We start from the raw sequence: 27,329 nt of genomic DNA on the forward strand, positions 1-27,329 counted from the left end.
ACCTGAGGTAAATTTTTTATTTTAATAACCATAAAGCTAATTTTTCACCTTCATGAAGTCATTGTCTTACAGGAGACTCGGATTCAAATCATGACTCTTTCCCTCAGCCAGGCCACCTACTCTGTACCTGTAAAATGCGGTACTTCTAAAGCATCCACTGCATCCATTCATTCACATGGTCCACTGAGTGACGGTCTGTCCTCCCCTTAAGCACAAACTGGCCCTAAGGGATGGGTCTTTTCTTCACGCAAAAGGTGAGCAATGCCCCCAGCCTTTCATTCTAGAAAGTGATGAGGCGATGATTTTGTATCCACAAAATGCATTATCAAAGCTCACCACTTTGGTGTTCATTTACTAAAGTTAGCAGAGATCTAGAATTTGAAAATAGTTTAGCAATGAGAAATAACTCCACTTAGCAAATTCAATTAATGAAACTAGTTCATAGTTTTAAATAATTTTTTAATTTATATGAAATAAAGACAACCCACATAGTAGACTTACAAATATTCTATTTCAAATTATATTCAAGACTGACTATCTTTCAAACCATATTCATGAGTCTGATGATATGTGCTTTGGCAGTTTTCAAGAAATATCAATCAAACCATAATTAAATTTCAATGTATAGGCTAAACATCCACTGAGCACCTCCTTTTGCAGTCAGCATTGGACTAAATGCTTAAGGACAAGTAGTCTGATGCAATAAATTAAGAAATACCTATTTAAGACATTATTCACAGAATTCTTGGCATAGTTATTTAAGTTCCTCCTGTTGAGAAACTTGAGGTTTGTGTTTTCCTTCTTTCAGTCCCAAAAGCTCCGTTTTGAGTTCTCCAGGCTTTGGTGGAATTTCAGGTATTGTCTGCAAAAAAAATAAAACAAAAAACACAAATGTCTAACCCTTAATAAAGCTGCAATTCAATGTAACCTGAAAGACTTTAAAGAGTAAAAAATAACAAAAAGTTCCCCTACTTGCTACTCAATGATAGATCTTTATTATGAGAAGCTCTGGTTGATCTAAGTCCCTCTCTAACCCTGTGTTTATGAGTCTATCATCCTGGCAAGGTCTTCGGTATTACATACTGCAGGACTCACAGAGGATAGCTGGCATCGCAATCAATGGACAGGTTCACAGCTTTGAATAAAACTTTCCACATTTGGAAATTCACTCCTGCGCCATCTACTGACTCTCTACCATGTGCATGGCATAGAAAATAAGCGTTAGGAATTGATTTAATTCAAAAATATTAAGTGCCTATTATATGCAAAGCATAAAGCAGTATGCAAAAAAATACAAAATCCTTGCATTCAAGGAAGGTATTCACAGAGTTGTGCATCTATCACAATACATTTTAGAACATTTTCATTACCCCAAAAAGAAACCCCATACTTATTAGCAGCCACTTTCATTTCCATACAACCCTCCCCCACATATCCATAGACAACTATTAGTCTTCTTTTTGTCTATATAGATTTGCCTATTCTGGATATTTTCTATAAATTGAATCATATTATATGTGGTCCTCTGTGTTCTTTCATGTAGCATAATGTTTTCAAGGTTCATCAATGTTGTAGCTTGTATCAGTATTTCATTTTTTATTACTCAATAATGCTCCATTGTATGGATATACCATCTATCCATCAGCTAAAAGGCATTTGGATTTTCCGCCGCTTGGATATTATGAATAATACTGCTCTAAATATTCATATACAAGTTTTTGTGTGGATATGTGTTTTCACATCTATTGGGCATAAACCTAAAAGTGGAATTGCTGGGTCATATGGAAACTCTAATGTTTAACTGCTTGAGGAACTACCAGGCTTTTCTGAAGCCACTGCACCATTTTATATTCCCATCAACAACGCGTGAGGCTTTCAATTTCTCCACATCCTTGACAACACTTGTTACTATCTGTTTTACTATAGCCATTGTAGTGGATATGAGGTGGTATTTCATTGTGGTTTTGATTTGCCTTTCTCTGGTGGCTAATAGTGCTGAGCATCTTTCTGTGTACTTACTGGTGTTCAGAAGATGACTTCTGAACAAAGACATGAAACAGGATGAGGGAGTCAGCCATGCAGTTACCTAGGAGCATTTCAGGCAGATGGAACCACAGGTGCAGAGGACCTAAGGCAGGAGTGTGGCTTCATGTTCAAGGAGAAGCAAGATTGTCAGTATAGCCGGCACAAAGTATTCACAGGGAGGTTAAGGGGAGAAAAGGGCAGAGGAAAAAGGGAGTGGGGAGATAAAGTCTCCAGTGTTTTTCACGCTGAAATGGGAAGACACTGGAGAGTTCTGAGAAGAGTGGCATGTCTTCATTCAAGTGTACAGAGATGACAATGGTAGCTTTGCTGAGAATAGACCACAGGAGAGCAAGAGTGGAAGGCAGAAGACAGGTCAGGAAGCTATTACAACAACAGGTGAAAGTAACTGACAGTGGATTGAATTGGGTAGTAGCAACAGAGGTGGTGAGAAGCAGGCAGCATCTGGATGTACTTTTCAGGTTAATCCAATGGGATCTACTGATATGTACAGTATGAGAGAAGAATTAAAGACAACTCCTAGCTTTCAACCTGAACTACAACAGGAGTCATCTCCTTTGCTATTCAGATGATCTGAGATGGACAACTAAAACAAAGCACCTGTAGCAGTTCTCCCCAACACAGCACTAAAGCACAAGTCTGGGCAGTCATCATGGTCTCCTCTGTTCGACTGCCCAGACCTTCCAGTTCTCAGACTAAAGGACTTGTGATCCGGCTTTGTTACAAACAACAAAGTGGTTAACAATAGTGACAGTAATTGCTGGAGCAATACCAAAAGACATAGGTAAAGAACATATAAATGTTAATGAAGCACACTGCTTCCGACACACAGTCAGCCACCTGGGCCTTCAAGTTCCTACAGAGATACCTCATTGCCAATGTCACCAACCAATCAAACTGAGGTGGCCTTAGACCCTTCAATATGGCCCTTCTAAAGACCGTGGCTTCATTCTATCTCCTCCCAAGGTACAGGTAGCTGCTGTAACAACCCTTGCACATTCCCAATTATAATGAAATGGGTGAATCAAAGGTCAATTTCCCAAGGGCAAATCCCAGGCATTCCTTCTTTTGCAAGGCCTGCCTGATGTCTATTCCTGCACAAGCTATACACTAAACTGCATTACTGTAGAAGGTTCTTGTCACTTTGTCTCCACTAGGTATCCCTGATGCTCAATAGAACCCTTTTTAAAAGAAAAGCACTCTGAAGTTGTAAGAAAGAGCTCTTGCAGCACTGTTTGTATAAAAACTACGTACTACCTAAATGTCAATAAGGGATTGATCAAATAAATGTCATAGTTATATTATGAAATACTATGCAATAGTTAAAAAGATTTAATATACACAAACGTCTATTTATGTAGATGTTAACCAAAACAAGGAAGCTGCAGAGAAATGTGTACATGAACTCCTATTCACATGAAGGAAAAACACTCCACAAACTGTGTGTGTGTGAGTCCATGCATGCACAGGTGCATTCGTCCATTTTGCATTGCCCGAGGCTGGGTAATTTATAAAGAAAAAAGGTTTATTTGACTTGCGGTTCTGCAGGCTGTACAAGCATGGCACCAGCATTGGTCCAGCTTCTGGTGAGGCCTCAGAAAACTTTAACTCATGGCAGAAGGCAAAGTGGGAGCAGGTGTAACACATGGCAAGAAAGGGAGTGAGAGAGCAAGCCAGGCTCTTTTAAACAACCAGCTCTCGTGAACTAATAAAGTGAGAACTCACTCATCACCACAGGGAGGGCACCAAGCCATTCATGACGGATTCGTTCCCATGACCCAAACGCCTCCCACCAGGCCCTACTTCCAACATTGGGGATCGCATTTTGGCGTGCAGTTTGGAAGGGACAAATATCCAACCCGTATCAGTGGGCATTCAACACCAGTGAGAAGAGGCGAAGGATGTTCACCAAACAAGACACAGTAGTTACTTGTGGGGAGCAGACAGGAGAAAGCAGGTTATAAGAGGGGGGATTTTCACTTTTTACTCTATATACTTGAATTCAGTTTGAATGTTTTACAAGAGTACTGGATTATTTTATGAACAGGAGCGAAAAAGAGACATACAAAACAGAAAGCTTGGGTTTCAGATCCTTCAATCACCTCATTAAGCTATGTGACTTTGAGAAATCAACTTCACTCTTCTCAATCTGCTTCTCATGTGAAAACAGGAATTACACCTTCAAAATTGTAGTGACAATTAACTCATGTTAAAAATACAAATGGGCCAGTCACGGTGGCTCACGCCTGTAACCCCAGCACTTTGGGAGGCAGAGGCAGGTGGATCACTTGAGGCCAGGAGTTCAAGACCAGCCTGGCCAACACAGTGAAACACCATCTCTACCAAAAAATAGAAAAAATTAGCTACACATGGTGGTGTACGCCTGTAATCCTAGCTACTCAGGAGGCTGAGGCATGAGATTTGCTTAAACCCAGAAGGCAGAGGTTGCAGTGAAATCAGATCACACCACTGCACTCCAGCCTGGGTGACAGAGTGAGACTCCAACTCAAAAAATAAAAATACAACATAAGTGCAAATACAAATGGAGCCAGGCACACTGGCTCACACCTGTAATCCCAGCACTTTCAGAGGCCAAGGTGGGAGGACTTCTTGAAGCCAGGAGTTGGAGATCAGCCTGAGCAACATTTTGAGACCTTGTCTCTACAAAAAATTTAAAAATTAGCCAGGTGTGATGGTGCAAACTTGTCATCCCAGCTACTTAGGAGGCTGAGGCAGGAGGATTGATTGAGCCCAGAAATGTGAGGCTGCGGTGAGCTCTGATTGCACCACTGCACTCCAACCTGGGCAACAGAATGAGACCTGTCTCTAATTTTTTAAAAATTATTTTTCATAAAAATTTCTTTAAAAAGAAACACTAATGATTGATTCTCTGTAAGTGTTACCTGTCCAGGCAGAGTCCAAACAGAAATGACTGCTCCCAATACTGTGCTCCAAACCACTATTCACACCTATAGCATAACAGCACATTCTTATAATCATCTGCGCCATACTTTCTCATCTCCACCTCCCCAAGACTACAATTCCTGAAAAGAACCTTCAATTTCAGTTCCTAATTTAATGAATGCTTATTAAAATTAATTTAAATTTCTCCCTCCTTTGAATACCTATATTCACTCATCCTTCATTCGACAAACACTTATTGAGTGTCTGCTACATTCCAAGCAGTTGAGATACAAGAATGAACCAGACAGACACAGTCTGGAGCTTACATTCTACTGAAGCAAACTGACAAAGAACAAATGAATAGACAAAGAATTGCAGACAAGTGCTCTATGGAAACAAAGGATGAGACGGAATCGCAGAGGAGGAATTCTTTGGGAGCTAGCCCAAGGACCCTCATTGCTGGAGGAGAGACTTGAGCTAAGGCTTGAAGTTCTGAAGAAGGAAACCAAGCCAAGTTGTTGGGGGGTAGGGGGGAGGAGGACATGCCAAGGATAAGAAAAAGAATGGCCCCGAAATGGGGACAGGTTTGATGAATTGGAGAAACAGCAAGGAAGCAGGTGTGAATGTTAACAGGGGAAAGAACTGGTAAAATGGTGGCAGATGGGCCACAGGTAGGCAGCGGCCAGACTGTAAGACCTCACAGGCCATGCATTGCCCTAGATGCAATGGGATGCCATCCAAAGGTTTTGGGCCCAGAGCAAATGTGATCCTAATTTCGTTTAAGATCACTTTTGCTGCCACAGGGAGACTGGAATGGTCCAGGAGCATCTGCATTGCTATAAGGGAATGCTTAAGGCTGGGTAATTAACAAAGAAATGAGGTACATTTGGCTCAAAAATAAAACATGAGCCCTCCCGCACTCACCAGCTCCGGTCGGTAGTATCTGTGCACCACTTCTGCCCCTGCGAACATGGCCAGGAGACTGGCTGTCAACATTTTCAGGTAGGTGGACATGGGCACGCCCGCGGGCATGGTCGGCAGGCTGGACGGGGAAGGAAGGGGCAGTGTCAGAAGTTCCGGCTCACAACTACACCGCGCCAGGGCTGAGGCGCTCCAGCCAGCGCTGGACACGAGACACACGGCGGCGGAGGTGCGGGAAGTGCGCGGTCAGGGCACCTGGGTTCTCGCCCAATGCCACGCCTCGGTTTCCTCCTATATGAGCTGAGGGCAAGGAGAAGACAAACGCCCTCCAGGCCGAGGCCCAGTCCCATCGTTTATCAATGGCCTGCGGCATTAAAGCGAGCTCTTGATCAGCAAGCGGAAGGCCGACACCAGGTGGTTTCCCCGCGCCCCTTCTACCTCTAGAACTGTGGACTTCACTCCCCTCTGCCCCTATACATGCGCCCTAGAAGAGACTGTACCGCGAACTGCAGGGATGCTGGGCAACCGGTGTAAGGGCAGACGAAGCAGACGGCAAGCGTGCCGGACCCAAAGTACAGTGACTGGGGATCGCACCGGACAGGAAAGCAAGAGCGCTGCCGGCGCAGGTACGTGACGCAGGCGGAAGTGGGACTCTGGGAGAAAGACACTGACTTTTTTTTTTTTTTTTTTTTTTTTTTAACCAATTCCTACATGTTCTCAGCCCCAGGCTCCCAGCGCCTCCATCACTCTCCCTATAGTTAAATTTTCCTGGCAGATGTGGAGTCTAAGGCCAGGCCGTGGACTATTATTACATCATTTGTACTTTCGTGCACACAAAGGAAATCGCACGCCTTTGCCACTTTTTAGGAGGGGTGGAGTCACACATGGAGCATTTGCGTGCTTTTACGGGAGGTCACCCTCCTGTGACCTCTTGTGAGTTAAGTTAAAGGCACTCACTGTCCCTGTGTTTGGCGTCTTTTGATACCCGAAATAGAGCCACATCCAGACAGCTGTGGCCTTATGACCTGGTGCTACTGGGAAACGGGAAATCTGAAATGGACATAATATAATCCAGGCATTTTTCGATTGTTTTGATTATGGGTTGATTTTTAAGTAAAAGGTTAGTGCAAGGGCCGGGGACGGTGGCTTACGCCTGTAATCCCAGCACTTTGGGAGGCCAAGGCGGGCGGATCACTTGAGGCCCTAAGTTTGAGACCAGCCTGGCCAACATGGCAAGACCCCATGTCTACTAAAATATATATATATATTAAAATATATATATGTATATATACACACACAAAAATTAGCTGGGCGTGGTAGCAGGCGCCTATGATCCCAGCTACTCGGGAGACTGAGGCAGGGGAATCGCTTGAACCCAGGAGGTGGAGGTTGCAGTGAGCTGAGATCGCGCCACTGCACTCCAGCCTGGGCAACAGAGCAAGACTCCGTCTCAAAAAAAAAAAAAAAAAAAAAAGTTAGTGCAAGGCTAAATTCTGAAGGATTAATGTTGTATGTATGACAAATCACAATACTCATATTTTTAAAGAGCTTTATAGAGGTATATTTGACATACAATAAACTGCACATATTTAAAGTATACAATATGATGTTTGACATATGTGAGACCATTACCATAATCAAGATAATGAACATACCCAAACCCTCAGATGTTTCTTAGTGCTTCTTTCTACTTCCTCCCTCCTCCACGGCTTTATTTCCCTGGGTAATCACAGATCTGTTTTCTGTCACTATAAGTTAGTTTGCATTTTCTGGAATGTTACATAAATAGAATTATACAGTATGTACTATTTTTTGTGTTGCTTATTTCTTGCAGCTCAGTTTTTTGAGATTCATCCACGTTGTTTCATGTCTTAGTAATTCACTCCTTTTTATTGCTAGGTGGGTTTAGACTATAATTGGTTTATCTATTCAATTATTGGTAAACATTTTGGTTGTTTCTAGTTGTTGGTGTGTAAATAAATAAAATTTAAAAGATGTTGGAACCTTAAAAAAAATACTGTTAAGCCTTGAGAGAGATGTGACTAATCTGAGTACATATGGTTACAACTTCTGTTCTCAGATTATATATTAACTCACATTCTTTTCTTGTTCTATACAATGACTAGAGAAAAATGACAGTGACAAAAACCTCCTGCCTTCTTAATGACCCTTGTTATGATTAATTTGCCCTTTATTGTCCTGCTTTGCTGAGACCAGATAACAGAAAACCCATGAGTATTACACCCTCTGTAAAAAAGGTTAAATGCACCCTTTCCCAAAAAGAAACACTGCGTATAACCAACCAAATTTCTGTAACTTTGTGCCAATCTTGTATGAAAAGTGTTGAAATCCTGCTAAAAACTCCTGTCTCTGCCTATACAAATGAAATCTTAACTTTCTTACTTCAGAACGCTGACTCCATTCCTTTGGAGTTGGTGTTTCCAGGTGGTCCATTCTTACTCTTTGTGCTTGAATAAACCCTCTTTAGGTTAGATTTTGACCCTTTTGGTTATTTTAGGTTGACACTGCTTGTATATGAGGAAGACTGGTATAGAAGTCTTTCTGATAACACGGGCTTCCATTTTTATTAGGTACATCTCTAGGAGAAGAATTACTAGAGCATATGGAAGGTATATATTTAACTTTTTAAGAAATTGCCAGGCCAGGTGCGATGGCTCACGCCTAAAATCCTAGCATTTTGGGAGGCCGAGGAGGGAGAACTGTCTGAGCTCAGGAGTTTGAGACCAGCCTAGGCAACACGGTAAAACCCCGTCTCTACTAAAATACAAAAATTGGCCAGGTGTGGTGGTGTGCGCCTGTAGTCTCAGCTACTCAGGAGCCTGAGGCAGGAGAATTGCTTGAACCCAGGAGGTGGAGGTTGCAGTGAGCTGACATAGTGCCACTGTACTCCAGCCTAGACAACAGAGCAAGAGTCCGTCTCAAAAAAAAAAAATTAATTAAAAAAAAAAAAAGAAATTGCCAAATGAATTTCCAAAGCAGCTATACAAATTTATTATTTATTTTTATTTTTTATTTTATTTATTTTTTTGAGACAGAGTCTTGCTCTGTCACCAGGCTGGAGTGCAGTGGCACGAACTTGGCTCACTGCACCCTCCGCCTTCCTAGTTCCAGTGATTCTTTTGCCTCCGCCTCCCAAGTAGCTGAGATTACAGGCACATGCCACCATGCCCAGCTAAATTATTTTTAGTAGAGACGGGGTTTCACCATGTTGTCCAGGTTGGTCTTGAACTCCTGACCTCAGGTGATGCGCCTGCCTCGGCCTCCCAAAGTGCTGGGATTACAAGAATGAGCCACCATGCCCGGCTATTAATTAATTAATTAATTCATTCATTCATTCATTCATTCTCAAACAGTCTTGCTCTGTCGCCCAGGATAGAGTACAGTGGCATGATCTTGGCTCCTGAGTTCAAGCGATTCTCCTGCATCAGCCTCCTGAGTATCTGGGATTACAGGCAGGTGCCACCATACCTGGCTAATTTGTATAATTTTTAGTAGAGACGGGGTTTCACCACGCAGGCCAGGGTGGTCTCAGAACTCCTGACCTCATGTGATCCACCCACCTAGGCTTCCCAAAGTACTGAGATTACAGGCGTGAGCCATCACACCTGGCCAAGCTGTACAATTTTACATTCCCATCAGCAGTGTATGAGACATATGAGACATCCCCATCCAGTTCCTTCAAATCCTCTCCAACATTTGCTCTGGTCAGTCTTTTCTATTTTAGCTATTCTAATATGTGGGTAATGGTTTCTCATTTTGGTTTTAATTTACATTTCCCTCATGACTAATGATTCAGATATTTTCATATGCAAAAAAAAAAAAAAAAAAAAAAAACCATAAAAATCCTTGGACACCTACCCCACACCATATTAAAAATTTTAAATGGATCACAGACATTCATGTGTTGATAGTCATATGCTGCATAACAACATTTCAGTCAATGGACCACATACATGACCGATGGCCCCATAAAATTACAATGAACCTGAAAAAATCCTATAGCCTAATGACATCATAACTGTCAAACACCATGTGTTCATGGTGACGCTGGTGTAAACACACCATGCTGCCAGTCATCTAAAAGTATACCACATACAATTACGTACACTACATAATACTTGATAATAAATCTTGTTACTGATATATCGATTTACTATACTTCTATGCTTATCTTACAGTGTACTCTTTTTATTCTTTTTTAAAAAAAAAAAAAAGTTAACTGTAAAACAGCCTCAGCCGGATCCTTCAGAAGGTACTCCAGAAAGCACTGTTATCAGAGGAGAGGACGACTCCTTGTGTACTGCCCTTGAAGACCTTCCAGTGGGACATGATGTGGAGGTGGAAGACAGTGATATTGACGATCTTGACCCTGTGTAGGCCTAGGCTAATGTGTGTGTTTGTGTCTTAGTTTTTCACAAAATTTTTAAAAGTAAAAAAAAAAATTAAAAACAGAAAAAAGGCTTATAGAATAAGGACATAAGAAATGTTTTATAGCTGTACAATGTGTGTTTTAAGCTAAGTGTTATTACAAAAAGGTCAAAAAGTTTAAAAAATTATAAAGTTTATAAAGTTACAGAAAGCTAAGGTTAACATATTATTGAAGAAAATTACTTTTTTATAAACTTAGTGTAACCTAGGTGTACAGCGTTTATAAAGTCTACAGTAGTGTACAGTAATGTCCTAGACCTTCGCATTCACTCACTGACTCACCCAGAGCAACAAGGAGTCCTGCAAGCTCTATTCATGGTAAGTGCCTGCTACATTTTTTATCTTTAACACTGTTTGGTTTGGTTTGTTGTTGTTGTTGTTGTTGAGACACAGTCTTGCTCTGTCGCCCAGGCTGGAGTGCAGTGGTTCAATCTCGGCTCACTGCAACCTCTGCTTGCCAGGTTCAAGCGATTCTCCTGCCTCAGCCTCCCAAGTAGCTGGGACTACAGGCGCCCGCCACTGCACCCAGCTAAGTTTTCTTTGTATTTTAGTAAAGATGGGGTTTCACCATGTTGCCCAGAGTGGTCTTGAACTCCTGAGCTCAGGTGATCCACATGCATCGGCCTCCCAAAGTGCTGGGATTACAGGTGTGAGCCACCATGCCGGGCCTAATACTGTATTTTTACTGTACCTTTTCTAAGTTTAGATACATACTTACTATTGCATTACAATTGCCTACAGTATTCACTATAGTAACATGCTGAACAGGTTTGTAGCCTAGGAACCACAGGCCATACAATATAGCCTAGGTATATAGTAGGCTGCACCATCTAGATTTGTGGAAGTACACTCTATAATATTTTTACAATGACAAAATCACCTAGTGACATTTCTCAGAATATATCCTATTGTTAAATGACAAATGACCCTATTTTCTTGTGCTTCTATTTTCTTTGGTGATTCATCTGCTCAAATCTTTTGCCCATTTTAAAAACTGAGTTGTTTTCTTATGGGTTTTGAGTGTTCTTTTATATGTTCTGGACACAAGCCCTTCATCAGATATGATCTGCAAATATTTTCTCCCAGTTTATTGCTTTTTATTAATTTTTGAGAGAAGTGTTTAATTTTAATGAAGTACAATTTATCAATTTTCCCTTTTGTATTATATTTAAAAAATATAACCCAGGGTCATAAATATTGTCTTCTATATTTTCTTCTAGAAGTTTTTCAGCTTTGGGTTTTACATTTAAGTCCATGATCCATTTTGTTTTTTTGTATGGTGTGAGGTATAGGTGAGGCAGGAGGCGGCACTTGACTCCCAAGGTGGAGCTTGGATACAGGACCAGATTGAGGAGCAGCTAAAATAGGGAAGACGTGGAAGCTCTTCTCCATAAAACACACCAACTAATGTGCCATGTCAGTTTAGTTTTGTCATGGCAACACCCAGACGCTACCACTCCTTTCCATGGTAAAGACTCAAAAGTTACCTCCCTTTTTCTAGAAATTTCTGCATACTCAGCCCCTTGATTTGCATATAATTAGAAGTGGGTATAAATATGACTGAGAACTGCCTCTGAGCTGCTACTCTGAGCACACTGTCTATGGGGCAGCCTTGCTCTGCAGGAGCAGTCTTGGAGTTGTAACACTGCTGCCTCAATAAAACTGTTTTCTTCTATCATCAGCTCACTCTTGCATTATTTATTTCCCGGGTGACACTCCTGGGCTAAGGGCTTGCCTGCCCTGCATCATGGGTACAACTTTGTTTTGTTTTTGCATATAGATATCTGAACTGCATTTGAAGCTTAGTTGAAAATCAGTTCACTTGTCCATGTATGTATGTGTCTATTTCTGGACTTTATTCTGTTTCTGTTGCACTGATATATTTATCTTTCTTGATGCCAATACTACACTGTCTTTTTTTTTTTTTTTTTTTTTTTTTGTGAGACAAGGAATCATTCTGTTGCCCAGGCTGGAGTGCAGTAGCATGATCTCGGCTCACTGCAACCTCCACCTCCCGCGGTTCAAGCTATTCTCCCATCCCAGCCTCCTGAGTAGCTGGGACTACAGGCATGTGCCACCATGTCTGGCTAATTTTTGTATTTTTTAGCAGAGACAGGGTTTCACCATGTTGGCCAGCCTGTTGTCAAACTTCTGGCCTTGGGTGATCCGCCTGCCTCAGCCTCCCAAAGTGCTGGGGTTACAGGCATGAGCCACTGCACCCGGCCAACACTGTCTTGATTACTGTAGCCTTATAATAATTCTTAAGTCAGGCAGTATTAGCTCTCCCAGCTTTGGTTATTCTAGATCTTTGCATTTCCATATAAATTTTAGAATCATTTTGTCAATTTCTACCCAAAAATGCTTACCTGGATGATGGTTAGCATTATATTGAATCTTTAAACATCTTCACAATATTTGGTCTTCTGATCCATGAATACAACATATCCATGTACTTATTTAGTTCTTACCCAATTTCTATCAGCAATGCTTTTCACTTTTTATGATACAAGTCTTGCATATCTTTTGTCAGCTCTATCCTCAAATATTTCATCTTTTTGATGCTATTGTGAATGGTATTTTTTCTAATTGTTTGTTGTTAGTACATAAACTACAATTGATCTTCCTACACTGATGCTTTATCTTGCAACCTTGCGAATCTCACTTATTAGTTGTACCAGGTTTTTTGTAGGTTCCACAGGATTTTCTACATAAACCAGCACTTGAGCAATGAATAAAGATGGGCTTTTTTTTTTTTAATAGCTGTCATTTATCAATCTTGAGGAAGTTCACAAGGAAGTTCCCAGTTCTGTTTCTACATTACTAATTTTTTTTTTTTTTTGAGACGGAGTCTCGCTCTGTCACCCAGGCTGGAGTGCAGTGGTGCAATCTCAGCTCACTCCAACCTCCGCCTCCCAGATTCGCACCATTCTCCGGCCTCAGCCTCCCGAGTAGCTGGAACTACAGGTGCCCGCCACCACACCCAGCTAATTTTTTTTTGTATTTTTAGTCAAGATGGGATTTCACCGTGTTAGCCAGGATGGCCTCGATCTCCTGACCTCATGATCTGCCCGCCTCAGCCTCCCTAAGTGCTGGGATCACAAGCATGAGCCACCGTGCCCGGCCTGCTAAAAGTTTTCATTACAAATGAATGTTGGATTTTGTCAAATGCTTAAACCGCATCTATGAAGATAATCACACTTTTTAAAAAATGTGTTAATGTGATGAATTATACAGACTGATTTTCAAATGTTGAACCAATTTTGTATTACTCAGATGAACTCTACCTGGTTAATTTTGTTTTTTATATATTATTGGAATATATATATATATAGAGAGAGAGAGAGTTGGATTCAATTTGATAAATTTTGTTCGGAATTATATTCATGATAGTATTAGCCTGTTGCTTCTTTTCTTGCCACATTTTTCTACTTTTGGTAATGAGGTAATGTTGCCCTTATAGAATGAGTTGGAAAATGTTCCTTTTTCTTCAATATTCTGGAAGATCTTGACAGGATTGGTTTTATTTCTTCCTTAATTGTCTGCTATAATTCACTGGTGAACCCAGTTGGGCCTGGCGTTTTTGTTGTAGGAAGGTTTTTGTTTTTTTGTTTTTTTGTTTTTTTTTGAGACGGAGTCTCGCTCTGTCGCCCAGGCTGGAGTGCAGTGGCCGGATCTCAGCTCACTGCAAGCTCTGCCTCCTGGGTTTACGCCATTCTCCTGCCTCAGCCTCCCGAGTAGCTGGGACTACAGGCGCCCGCCACCTCGCCTGGCTAGTTTTTTTGTGTGTGTGTTTTTTAGTAGAGACGGGGTTTCACCGTGTTAGTCAGGATGGTCTCGATCTCCTGACCTTGTGATCCGCCCGTCTCGGCCTCCCAAAGTGCTGGGATTACAGGCTTGAGCCACCACGCCCGGCAGGAAGGTTTTTAATTACAAATTTGTGTTACTCCATTCTTGCATTGCTACAAATATCTGAGGCGGGGCAATTTATAAAGAAAAGAGGTTTACTTGGCTCACAGTTCTGCAGGCTCTACAGGAAGCATGGTGCCAGAATCTGCTCCTGGTGAGGGCCTCAGGAAGCTTCTAGCCACAGCAGATGAAGGGGGAACAGGCATGTCACAAGGCGAGAATGGAAGCAAGAGAGAGTGGGGAGGTGCCACACACTTTTTTTTTTTTTTTTTTTTTAGACAGAGTCTTGCTCTGTCGCCCAGGCTGGAGTGCAGTGGTGCAATCTCACTGCAACCACCACCCCCCAGGTTCAAGCGATTCTCCTGCCTCAGCCTCCCGAGTAGCTGGGATTACAGGCGCACGCCACCACACCCGGCTAATTTTGTATTTTTACATTTATTTATTTATTTATTTGATGCTGCATGACACCACACCCGGCTAATTTTGTATTTTTACATTTATTTATGTATTTATTGACGAGATGGAGTCTCACTCTGTCACCCAGGCTGGAGTACAGTGGTACGATGTTGGCTCACTGCAACCTCCAGCTCCCGGGTGGGATCAAGCAATTCCCTGCCTCAGCCTCCTGAGTAGCTGGGATTACAGGCATCTGCCACTATGCCTGGCTAATTTTTGTATTTTTAGTAGAGACGGGGTTTCACCATCTTGGCCAGGCTGGTCTTGAACTCCTGACCTCATGATCCACCCGCCTTGGCCTCCCAAAGTGCTGGGATCACAGGCGTGGGCCACTGCAGCCAGCAATTTTGTATTTTTAGTAGAGATGGGGTTTCGCCATGTTGGCCAGGCTGGTCTCGAACTCCTGACCTCAGGTGATCTACCTGCCTTGGCCTCCCAAAGTGCTGGGATTACAGGCATGAGCCACCATGCCTGGCATGCCACACACTTTTAAACAACCAGATCAGAGAACTCTCTCATCCCCAAAGGGAGGGTGCTAAGCCATTCACAAAAAATCTGCCCCTATGATCCAAACACTTCCCACTAGGCCCGACCTCCAACACTGGGTATTACAATTCAACATGACACTTGGAAGGGATGACCATCGAAACCATAACAAAATTGAATTTCTTTAGTAAATATGGGGTTATGTAGGTTATCTATTCTTGAGTGAACTTTGATAGTTTGTATCTCAGGGAATTCATCCACTTTATCAAAGTTGCTCAAGTTATAAAATATAATTGCCAAAATATTCCTATGATCCTTTTAATATACATAGAATCTGTAATTATGTAACTTCTTTCATTTTCATATTATTGTGTCTCTTTTTTCTATTAAGCCTGACTAGAGGTTTATCAATTTTATTGATCTTCTGAACATACAAGCTTTGGTGGCACTGATTTTTCTCTTGTTTTGTTTTCTATTTCATTGTTGTTTTTTTTGTTTGTTTGTTTGTTTGTTTCTGAGACGGAGTTTCACTCTTGTTGCCCAGGCTAGAGTGCAAGGCGCAATCTCAGCTCACTTCTACCTCCACCTCCGGGGTTCAAGCAATTCTCCTGCCTCAGCCTCCTGAGTAACTGGGATTACAGGCATGCGCCACCACACCAGGCTAATTTTGTATTTTTTTAGTAGAGACAGGGTTTCTCTATGTTGGTCAGGCTGGTCTCGAACTCCCGACCTCAGGTGATCCACCCACCTCGGCCTCCCAATATTTCATTGTTTTACACTAAATATTCATCATTTCCTTTCTTTTGCTTATGTGGAGTTTCAGTTACTCTTCATTCTCTAATTCTTAAGGTGGAAGCTGAGGTAATTGATTTGAAAGCTTTCTTGTTTTATTTGGCACTTAGTGCTATCAATGTTCGGTGACTCTTTAGGCTTTGAATATCCTTCTGCCTAAAGTCTTTCTGCCTCCTCACACTCTGCCGAGGCTCCCAAAGAGCCCTGAGAGGGTGGACTCTGCTGCCACACTGCCCTGGCAATAATAATCTTGACTCTGCCACTTAATAGCTGTGTGACCTTGCTCAAGTTACTTAACCTCTCTGTATGTCAGTTTCTTTGCCTGTAAAATGTAGATAATAACAATAACTACCTATTAATTTTAGGAGTCCAGTTGGCTGGGCAATTATGCTTAGATGTGTGGTCAAACATTTTGGTTTCTGTGAGAGTGTTTTTGGATGAGATTTAACATTTAAGTGGGTAGACTTTAAGTAAAGCTGATTGCCTTCCAAAATGTGGGTGGGCCTCATCCAATCAGTTGAAGGTGTAAATAAAACAAAAAACTGACCTCCCCAGGGCAAGCCGGAATTCTCCAGCAGACAGCTTTTGGACTTGAACTATATACAATGCACTGAATGTTTATGTCCCATCCCCCCACTACCAAATTCCTATGTTGAAACCTAATTACCAACATGATGCTATTAGGTGAAGTCTTTGGGAGGTGGTTGGGTCAGAAGGACACAGCTCTCGTGAATGTGATTAGTGCCCTTATAAAAGAGGCCCAGAGAACTGCCTCTTCCCTTCCACCACGTGAAGACACAGCTAGAAGGTACCATCTATCAACCAGCAAGTGGGTCCTCTCACCAGACACTGAATCTTCAGGCACCCCGATCGTGAACTTCCCAGCCTCCAGAACTCTAAGAAATAAATGTGCGTTGTCTATAAAGCCACCCAGTTTTTGGTATTTTGTTATAGCGGCCCAAACAAAGACGCAACCTTGACTCACATTTAATCCTAAGGATTAAATGAATTAATATAGACAAAGTACTTACAGCAGTCCATGGCACATATTAAACAGTCAATAAATGTTAACAGCTATAATTACCACCACCATCATCATCATCATTATTCTGAATATAACTGCTGTCTTTAGCACCAATTCTTGTACTGGTCTCAAAAGCCCTCATATGCAGTAAGGACACTGGTACCCACTTATGGATGAAAATCTACTATTGGACAAATCCTACCCAGTAGCAAGCCTTGTTGACAGTAAGATGTAACTAACTGGCACAACATTAGCTACTAGAGAAGTAAGCTCACTACGTTCCAGAAAGGGAGAGGAGGCATTACGAAGAGGAGAAAGGGAAACAAGCTGAAGTGACTTGGCTTGTCTTTTGCAGTTGTTTTATCATTTGTCCTATCATACTAAGTCTCTCCTGAAGTAGAGGCACAAATGGCAAAGATAAGAGAGTAACACATCTCCCAGGCTTCCCCAGCTCTGGTGGGCCATGCTCACAAGCAGAAAAAGTTTGTCTTCCAGACTCAGATGCAGGATGTTGAGAGAGAGAGAGACACTGATGGGACAAAAGCCAGTTTGCTGCAAGTGCTTCACCATTTTCAGGTTCAGTGTCCTCACCGACAACTCTTCCCATAAGCTTTCTTTTTTTTTTTTTTTCTTTTTCTTTTTTTTTTTTGAGATGGAGTCTCACTCTGTAGCCCAAGCTGGAGTGCAGTGGTTCGATCTCGGCTCACTGCAACCTCTGCCTCCCGGGTTCAAGCGATTCTCCCACCTCAGCCTCCCGAGTAGCTGGGACTACAGGTGGGAGACATGGGGTTTCGACATGTTGGCCAGGTGGGTCTCGAACTCCTGACCTCAGGTGATCCACCCGCCTCAGCCTCCCAAGGTGCTGGGATTACAGGCATGAGCCACCACGCCCGGCCTCCTCCCATAAACTTTCTTTTGCCATGCAAGATTGAGCAGAGGACCCTGGTCTCTTGAGGTTCTGAGTGGAGCTGGCAGGACCCAGAAGCACAGCAACCCACAGAGAGAGAAGCCCTTGCTGCCCAAGGTAATTCCCCAAGTGCAGACATCCTGAGAAAATTTGCTCTCTTCACACACACTTTCAGTCACCAGAATTCTCTCCCTGAAATAACTGAGACAAGCCACCTGATGTAAGACTTTTCTAGACGACGGTCCTGAGCCATTGGCAAAATCAGAGAGGATGGGCTTTTTTTCATCCAGTCAACATACATTCATTGAATATTTACCATGTGCCAGGTTCTGAGTAGTATCTACTAATGGACAGGGTATTCATAAAAGTTCTGTACGTTTTAAAAGTTTCACTTAAACTTTAAATAATTGATATACTACAAATTAACCTTTCTTTATTTACTCACGAGAGCCTTTTCCTGGATCCTAGAATGAAGAAAATTCATGGAGCACAGAGCCACAGTCATCTCCCAGCTCACAGGTCACGTGAGTGAGAAATAAACTTCTTTGGCTGTAAACCACCGAAGGTTTGGAGTTACCTGTTACTATATGCATGAACTCAGGAAACCTAACAAATACAGCAGTCACGTTTTTTATCATCCTGCAAACTAGAAAAACCCAAAAGCCTATTCCATTAAGAGTTCCTTAATAAAGTACAAACACCAGTGACAGAAATGGAGAACTAATGAAACAAGCCAGCTGTAAGAACCACTGGGACATAAAAGAGAGGTTAGTTTGTAAGATTACGAACCACTGAGATGTAAAAGTGGGGTTAGTCTGTAAGGTTATGGGAGGTGATGCTCGAATGGGATCTAGTCTCGTAGACGTCAAAGGTTAATATTCTCACATATCCAAAGTAAAGCAGAGAGCGGTTTATGTAGAGCTTTACATTCACCCTCATTTCACAGATAAGAAAACTGAGGCCCAAGATGGCACAGTGGCCCCGACGACCAGGTTTTCCACTTTCAAAGTCTCTCCCTCACATCTCATTACCTGACAATGCAACAGTCTTTAATTGGCGCGAATTTCGGGGTGGAAAGGACTAGATAATGCTGATAAGCGTCATCATCCCATATACACAGCACCCAAAGGTCAGCACCCTATAGCCCACGCGTCCACCAGTCCCCGAAAATACTGGGGACAAAAGCTGACGTCAGCGGAGGGCACCTAGTCCCAGCCTTCTGGTCCTCCACCCTTCCCGAAAAGCCAAGCGGCGGAGCTGGGGCACCCTGCGAGAAGGGGGTGAGCGTGATTGGGCTGTCCTGCATCACGTGACGGTCAGTACGCGTGGGATTTGGCTCAGAGGAGGCGGAAGTGCAGCGCAGAAAGGGGGTCCGTGGGGGAGGGCAGAAGCCTGGGGGAGGAGCTTGAGTCCAGCCACTATCGGGGTACTGCCAGCCATCCGGCCCAGGTCTCTGGGGTTGTCTTACCGCAGTGAGTACGACGCGTACTACAGAGACCGGCCGCCCGTGTGCCTGGCAGGTGGAGCCGTCCGCATCAGCTGCCTCGGGGAATGGAAGCGGAGAACGCGGGCAGGTAATGCCGGGGCCAGCGCTGCCCCTCCCTTGCGCCCCTCACGGCAGGGCAAGTTGGCTGGCGAGCGCGCGCGCACGCAGGGGTCTTTTAAATCCCGGCTCGAATACAAAGGCCGGGGCCGCGCGTGCGCACGGCGGCCTGCTTGGCCCTTCCCTGGCTGCGGCGGCGGCGGCGGCGGTGGTGGTGGTCGGGGTTTCTCTGAGGGTTACCTGGTGCACCTGGACCCTTCTTTGGTTCCCCGCAATAACCAGTTGACTATAAAATATATTAGTAAACATCCAGCAGTCTTTGGTTAATGTGTCTTTTTGGATGCCTTTCTTGGCTACGTTTCCCTTCACCCTCCATTACCACGCTAAGAGCTGTAAAGATGAGTGTCGAACATTTCCAGCTCCAGGAGTTTTCATTTTAAAGTTAGTTGATTTGTTACGGCTTCCTCCCCGAAGGCCTACTAAAAGCAATGTTAAGGGTCATGGGTTAGATAATTTTGTTGTGGGAATATGTATACCACTCTCGAGTAGTCAATCTAAAAATGACCTTTGAGTTTTCCAGTGGTCTTGGGGACGATCTTAAGAATCCGTTTTTAAAAAGTCCTTTGGGGGAGTCAAGAGAAGGATTTGCAAAAGCAAGAGATTTAGGGATTTGAACTCCTGGTGGAAAACTAAATTTTTTAAAAATGGATATGGTGGCAGTTTTTTAAAAGATAAAGAGTGATGATTTACATTGAAATTAAAAGAAAAAAAACCTATTATACCTAATGAAGAGTTATTCTGACTCTCAGTAGCTAATGGGAGCTGAATTTAGGCAATGCAAAGGACTTCTATGGGCCTGTTCATGTCTGTAAAGTCGACATGTCTGGAATCTGATTCTGACATGCCGAGAATTGGTGTTACATGAAAAGGCACACTAACCAAAATAAGAGTTTAGGAAAAGAGATATATGTAGACAAAGTGTAGGCTTTATCTTGACTTTGTAGATCAAGTCCTGGAATAAATTACTCCACTTCTTTCCCAGAAGAACTTTACAAATAAGAGAATTCACCAAAATTTGTGGAAATCTCTCTCGTGACCTTACTTCAGAGCAGAATTGAAACTTGGGCCAAGAATAAATTACACATTGTAAGACTTTATCCAGGGTCTTACAGCAAAATAGTAGGACTTGAATACACTGTGTAGCTCAAAGCTGTGACATGTCGGCCTGACTTCATCCAAAAGGCTATAGACCAGATTTTATTTTGTCTTGGAAAGCTTTCACCTTTCAGAAACTGTGGAAAATTCTGTGTAATCTTCTGAAATGACTGAGACCCCAGGTAATCCTTAGAGAGTAGTTCTCCGTCACCCTTGACTCTGCTAGTCAAGAAATGTAATGTGGGATGTGAAAAAAAATAAATTTACTTCTTTTTTTTTTTTTTGAGACAGAGCCTTGCTCTGTTGCCCAGGCTGGAGTGCAGTGGCGGATCTTGGCTCACTGCAACCTCCTTCACCTGGATTCAAGCAATTCTCCCACCTCAACCTCCCGAGTAGCTCGGATTACAGGCACCTGCCACCAGGCCCGGCTAATTTTTTTGTATTTTTAGTAGAGACAGGGTTTCACCATGTTGGCCAGGCTGATCTTGAACTCCTGTCCTCAAGTGATCCACCCGCCTCGGCCTCACAAAGTGCTAGGATTACAAATGTGAGCCACCGCGCCCAGCCGACTTTTTATTTTAGAAGACTAATTTCAGATATTCAAAGAAGAAAGTCAAATTCCATTAATATAGACTTTTTTTTTTTTTTTTGAGACAGAGTTTCACTGTGTTGCCCAGGGTGGAGTGCAGTGGTGCAATTACCGTTCACTGCAACCTCTGCTTCCTGAGTTTAAGCGATTCTCATGTCTCGGCCTGCCAAGCATCTGGGACTACAGGTGCCCAACACCACGCCCAGCTAATTTTTTGTATATTTAGCAGAGACGAGGTTTCACCATTTTGGCCAGGCGGGTCTTGAACCCCTGGCCTCAAGTGATCACTTTGGCCTCCCAAAGTGCTGGGATTACAAGCATGAGCCAAAGTGCCCGGCCTAGACTTTATTTCAATGGCAAAATAGTTCAGGAGTCTTAGAAAGTGCTTACAGTCTAATCAACCAGAGAGGAATAAAGGAGGAATTTTATAAGGGTACTGGGTTGTTTCCAGTGACCTCAGGCGTGAAAAAGACATTTACTGAGGATGGAAAATAGGATGCCAAATCAAAAGTGACTGGAAGAGAGTGGCATGGACCACTAAGAATACAAACAGGAAAGATTAACCCTCAAATGAGAATAGGCTTTATAGAAATGTTAAGGAGACCAGGAAGGACTGTTTTAGTTAGATGTTGACAAGAAGAATAATAAAGATTTGGCTTTTCTGCCCAGTCTACTGGCGTGGTGGCAGCAGACAACAGAACACCTAAGTACTTTGTTCTGATTTGGATTTTACATCTCCTATGTTAGGAAAATGATTGTCTGACTGGAAATGGCAGAATGAGTATCTTTAAGACTTAAAGCTCAAGATCAATGAAGGCATTTAGGAGAAGTTTCAGGTGTTCTAACAGAATCATATGCCCTGGCCTGTGTGTGTTGTATTTCAAGAGAAAGGCCAGATTAAAGCAGTGTTTGAGGATTTGTAGCAAATGTACGGGCCCTGGAAATAAACACATGGGTTCCTGTTCTTCCAGAGGTGGAGTCTGTCCTCTCTTTACCTTGATCCTGAACAAAATTTTTACTTATCGATGGTTACTGAGCATTTTTAAAAGAAACTAATTGACCAGGCACGGTGGCTGAAGCCTGTAATGCCAGCACTTTGGGAGGCCAAGGTGAGTGGATCGCCCGAGGTCAGGAGTTCAAGACCAGCCTGACCAACATGGTGAAACCCCATCTCTGCTAAAAATACAAAATTAGCCAGGCATGGTAGCATAACTAGTGACCATTACACTACAGTATCAGTTCAGAAAGAAAGCAAGACCTGTACTAGACAGGCAGCATCAGAAGGATGCTGACAGGAGGTACCTATGGTAGTCATTATTATAGCAAATTTATTATATACCAGATACTGTTTTGGATATTTTACATATGCCAACTAGCTTAATCCTCATAACCAATTATTAGGTTCTGTTGCCATTTTACAGATATGGAAGAGATTAAGAGGCATAAAGAGATTAAGGAACTTGCCCCCAGAGCTAATAAATGGGAGAGCTGAAATTTGAATCCAGATGACCTGGCTTCAAAGTCTGCCTCTCTAGCTAGCAAATCTGCTTTACCGCTTCTCTTAGTGGGCAAGATGGCGATGGGCTGATGGCAATCCAGTTAGGTGAAATAAAAACCTGGCTTACTACTGAAAGAATCAGGCAGACTGAAGAGAGGTCTGTACTCATATGCCATGTATCTCTATCCCTAACTTTGTTCCTTTCAGTAGCTTAACAGCAGCAGGATGCTGATGGCATGCTGATAAAATTCGTGAGTGACCCATGCCTGGGAGGAATTTGTGGAATTGACTGATTGATTGAATCAGAGTCCAGATAAATCCTGACTGACTGGAATGGTGAATCATCTTTTATAAAGAAGAGGCACAATCCTATACTCAGCTGCAGAAAAATCAGTGATAAAGTGGAATGAGGGAGAAGTGATACAAGGACAGTTTTCATTGATGGGAAACTCAGTGTGAATCAACAGTATAATGTGGGTGCCAGTATAGCTAGTGTCATGGATTCTGCAGTTTGTCTCCAAAATGAGCAAGTTGGTAGTCCTGCTCAGTTTCAGGCTGATGAGGCTTTATCTGGAGTTTTGTTTGATTCTGAGTACCGAAAAATGACCAAATACTGAAGAAATTTGACATCATACTACATGAGGAATTATACTATTTGAGGAATACTATAGGAGGACTGGCGTATTCTAAATCTTTATATTCACAGTTTCTAGTAGAAGGTACATATGGTGAATACACAGACCTCCATCTAGCAATATCAAATGGAATCTTAACAATAGTTATGGTGCTATCGCATCATAATTGACATAACCAGACCCCTTTAGTTGAGTATTTGGATTATTTAGCCTTGTTCATTATTTTGTAAGTATTCAGTATGGCATGTGCTTTTTTTAAGTGAAGATAATAAGATGTATTTAGAAAACAGCAACTTAGGCTGGGTGCAGTGGCTCACACCTGTAATCCCAGCCTTTGGGAGGCCAAGGTGGGAGGATCACTTGAGGCCAGGAGTTCAAGACTAGCCTGGGCAACATAGTGAAACCTCATCTCTACAAAAAATTTAAAATTTAGCCAGGCATAGATGCATGTACCTGTAGTTCCAGCTACTCAGGAGACTGAGGCGAAAGGATTGCCTGAGCCCAGGTGTGTGAGGTTACTGTGAGCTATGATAGCACCACTGCACTCCAGCCTGGGTGACAGAGCCAGACCCTGTCTCTTAAAAAAGAAAAAAGCAACTTAAATCCCTAAAATAGTGTAAAATAATTGAAGATAAAAGAAGTTGGAGTCATTAATTTTAGAGAAAACCTTAAAGATTTAGTTTTTTGAAATACAGCAAATCTAGCCAGGCATGGTGGTGTGCGCCTGAGGTCTCAGCTACTCAGGAGGCTGAGGCAGGAGGATCACTGGAGCCCAGGAGTTGGAGGCTGCAGCCAACTATGATCATGCCACTGCACTCCAGCACGGGTGACAGAGTAAGACTCCGTCTCTAAAAAAAATAATAATTAAAAAAATTAAAAAATAGCAAATCTGAATTAACTAGACTTCTTAATGAACTCTCTGTGTGGAGTGTGTGTATGTGTGTTTTGAGAAAGACTATCAGAAAATACAGTCACCCTTCCATATCTATGGATTCTACATCTAAGAATTCAACCAACTGTGGATTTAAATTATTTGGGGAAAAAAAAAGACAAATAACAACATTAAAAAATAGTACAGATAAAAAGAATGCAGGATGACAGCTACTTACATAGCATTTACATTGTATTAGGTATTATGAGTAATGTAAAGATGATGTAAAGTATAAGGGAGGATCTGCATAGGTTATATACAAATACTATGCCATTTTGTATCAAGCGACTTGAGCATCCTTAGATACTGGTATCTGTGAGGAGTCCTAGAACCAATCCCCTATGTACACGAAACTAGGTACATACCACAGTCCATTTTTAGAAAGATTGATTAGTAACTAAAGGATGACTGTACACAGTTCATCAGTTCCAAGCAGCTATAAAAAACCAATCTAGCTGGGTGAGGTGGCTCACGCCTGTAATCCCAGCACTTTGGGGAGGCTGAGGTGGGCAGATCATGAGGTCAGGAGTTGGAGACCAGCCTGACCAACATGGTAAAACCCCATCTCTACTAAAAGTATAAAAATTAGCCGGGTGTAGTGGCGCGCCTGTAATCCCAGCTACTCAGGAGGCTGAGGCAGGAGAATCACTTGAACCCAGGAAGCAGAGGTTGCAGTGAGCCGAAATCACGCCATTGCATTCCAGCCTGGATGACAGAATAAGACTCGGTCTCAAAAAACAAACAAACCAAAAATAACAACAGAAAAACAATGTGTGAGCACTGCAGTTCAACAGAAGGTGAGTGCAAATGGAGGCTGGGAGAGAAAAAGAGGTAAACAGGAAAATGAGGGAGAGAGAGAGTGAGTGAAGAATATTTGAGACAAAGGTAAATGATGGGGGAAGAAAAGTGAACAAAGGGAAATAAAATCAATCACGCTTTTAAGTTTGACATCAGGAAGTTATAGAAAGTAGAAAGTTTTTGGGGTCTGTTTTGAGTCTAGACAGATCTAGTCCTATTTCCTATATATTGTCCACATATGTAGAAATCACTGAATCTAATTCGTCATTTTCATGGTGAGGAAATGGATACCCGGAGAGGATAAGTGACTAAATGCTCTTCGTTACTGTCCTTCTCATAGAGTTATTGCTCAGAAACATTGCAGAGTTCTGGATTATAAAGTAGCAGTGATCATTATGCATACACAAATGTATTTAAGAAATATCCTCACACTGAGGTTGAAACAGGTTTATGCTGCTTATACATTTAGTTGTTATTATAATAGAAGATAAAATTATACAGAACCCTTTTCTTTTTTTTTTTTTTTTTAAGACAGAGTCTTGCTCTGTTGCCCAGGCTGGAGTGCAGTGGCATGATCCTGGCTCACTGCAACTTCCACCTCCCTGGTTCAAGCAATTCTCCTGCCTCGGCCTTTTGAGTAGCTAGGATTACAGGTGCATGCCACCAATGCCCAACTAAGTTTTGTATTTTTAGTAGAGACGGGGTTTCACCGTGTTGGTCAGGCTGGTCTCGAACTCCTAACCTCGTGATCCACCCACCTCAGCCTCCCAAAATGCTGGGATTACAGGCATGAGCCACCGCGTCCGACCAGTTATCCAGAACTCTTTAGTTAACTAGCATTCAAGTTTATGAAGATTTTTGTGTAGATATAATGCTTGTTTCTGCCAAGTAATAAGAATGTTGTAATCTACCATCTTTCTTTTATTCTGGCTTTTAGAAAGCTGTTGAGGTAAATAAGCTAAGTTTAATGCTCAAAGATAGTGTATTCCTCAGAACACACACATTTTATTTTCCGTAGGTTTATTTTTCTTTATCCATTCTAATTTAACTTTTTGTAAAATGCCACAGTCCATTTTTAGAAAGATTAAGGGATATATCATTATTGTAGATAAGTTTCTAGATTTCTTTCAAACTTGATATACCTGTCTAATATAAGAGTTCAGATGCTTTTTCCTTTTATTTTTCACTTTTTATGCAGCCCACTGTGATTTCTAGAATTTTTATTTTCAGCTTCTGAACTCCAGAATTCCTGAAGATGATTAACGACCTCCGACTATACCAACAATTTGGAGGTTTTTTTAAAGTAAAGAATCGTCTTGTAATGTGAACGATGTCTCCCTAATTTATGTATTTTCAGTTTGCATTTTCATGAAGTGCTCAAAATGGGACACGTGAAATTCTGAGCGCAGTAGTAAGAAACATGGGAGGGTGGTAGGTAGATTGCCTTCCTGACCATGTGACAGAGTAAAAACACATCACATGCTTTTTTTTTTTTTTTTTAATGAGATGGAGTTTCGCTCTTGTTGTCCAGGCTGGAGTGCAATGGCTCCATGTTGGCTCACCACAACCTCCACCTCCTGGGTTCAAGCGATTCTCCTACCTCAGCCTCCCAACTAGCTGAGATTACAGGCATGCACCACCACGCCAGCTAATTTTGTGTTTTTAGTAGAGACAGGGTTTCTGCATGTTGATCAGGCTGGTCTCGAACTCCTGACCTCAGGTGATCTGCTGCCGTGACCTCCCAAAGCGCTGGGACTACAGGCATGAGCTGCCGTGCCCAACCACATCTCATGCATTCTTTTGCTCAGGCATTTATTGTCACCATATGTCTTTGTTTCTGTATATTCAAGCTAAATCAAGGTGCTATTAGAATCTCGGAAAGCTGCCACTGACCACAGTCAGAACTTGCAGTTTCTTTAGTTAGAATTGCCACAGGACCATTGCTCAAGACTTCCAGATCTAACCTAGCCATATCCAATTCATCATTAGAATATTTAAATCATAAATACTGAACAACCAGTATTTTAACAATTTATTGCAAAGCGCTACTAATAATATTAAAGAAAAGTTTGAAAAAAAAGGACATTTTACTTTGTGCCAGGCATGGTTCTAAGCATGGTTCTACATCTTAACTTCCTGTCCCTGTCTACATATTTTCCCTTATGTGTAGCCTTAGTTTACATTACTATTTTGTATTCTTTTCTGTTTTAAAATATAAACTGTTTCCTGTTCTTTTACGTAATTATTTAATTTTTTAGTAGCTGCATAGTGTTTTCTCATGTTAATGTATTT

The 27,329-nt window shown here is 42.1% G+C and overlaps 2 protein-coding genes across 4 annotated transcripts in view; one reads left to right on the plus strand and one right to left on the minus strand.

The window, feature by feature from the left end:
* Window positions 1-19,471, minus strand: C9H12orf73 (chromosome 9 C12orf73 homolog). 2 transcript variants are annotated; one of them, XM_009181553.3, is made up of 3 exons: window positions 6,369-6,502; window positions 5,872-5,989; window positions 1-862 (listed from the first exon to the last, which is right to left on the minus strand). In XM_009181553.3, the coding sequence occupies exons 2-3, from the start codon at window positions 5,977-5,979 to the stop codon at window positions 755-757; spliced, it is 216 nt and encodes a 71-aa protein (XP_009179817.1). In that variant the 5' UTR covers window positions 5,980-5,989; window positions 6,369-6,502; the 3' UTR covers window positions 1-754. The 2 variants fall into 2 exon arrangements, with proteins under 2 accessions (XP_009179817.1, XP_009179818.1); XM_009181554.4 differs by lacking the exon at window positions 6,369-6,502 and adding an exon at window positions 19,357-19,471 and having other exon boundaries at window positions 426-862.
* The window catches only part of TDG (thymine DNA glycosylase), a 22,664-nt gene continuing 14,546 nt past the window's right edge, over window positions 19,212-27,329 (plus strand). For both annotated transcript variants that reach the window (XM_003907066.4, XM_021923341.2), the window contains exon 1: window positions 19,212-19,462. In XM_003907066.4, the coding sequence (XP_003907115.1) occupies window positions 19,440-19,462 (23 nt within the window). In that variant the 5' untranslated portion in view covers window positions 19,212-19,439. The remainder of the gene's footprint in view (window positions 19,463-27,329) is intronic.

The sequence above is a fragment of the Papio anubis genome, chromosome 9 (assembly GCF_008728515.1).
Source record: "Papio anubis isolate 15944 chromosome 9, Panubis1.0, whole genome shotgun sequence".
Classification (NCBI taxonomy): Eukaryota; Metazoa; Chordata; class Mammalia; order Primates; family Cercopithecidae; genus Papio; species Papio anubis.

Excerpts from the sequence above, each read along its gene's own strand:
- C9H12orf73 (XM_009181553.3), bottom strand. The coding sequence starts at position 5,979 with ATGCCCGCGGGCGTGCCCATGTCCACCTACCTGAAAATGTTGACAGCC. Across the intron at positions 863-5,871 it reads GATACTACCGACCGGAGCTG|ACAATACCTGAAATTCCACC; the intron begins GTGAGTGCGGGA and ends TTTTTTTTGCAG.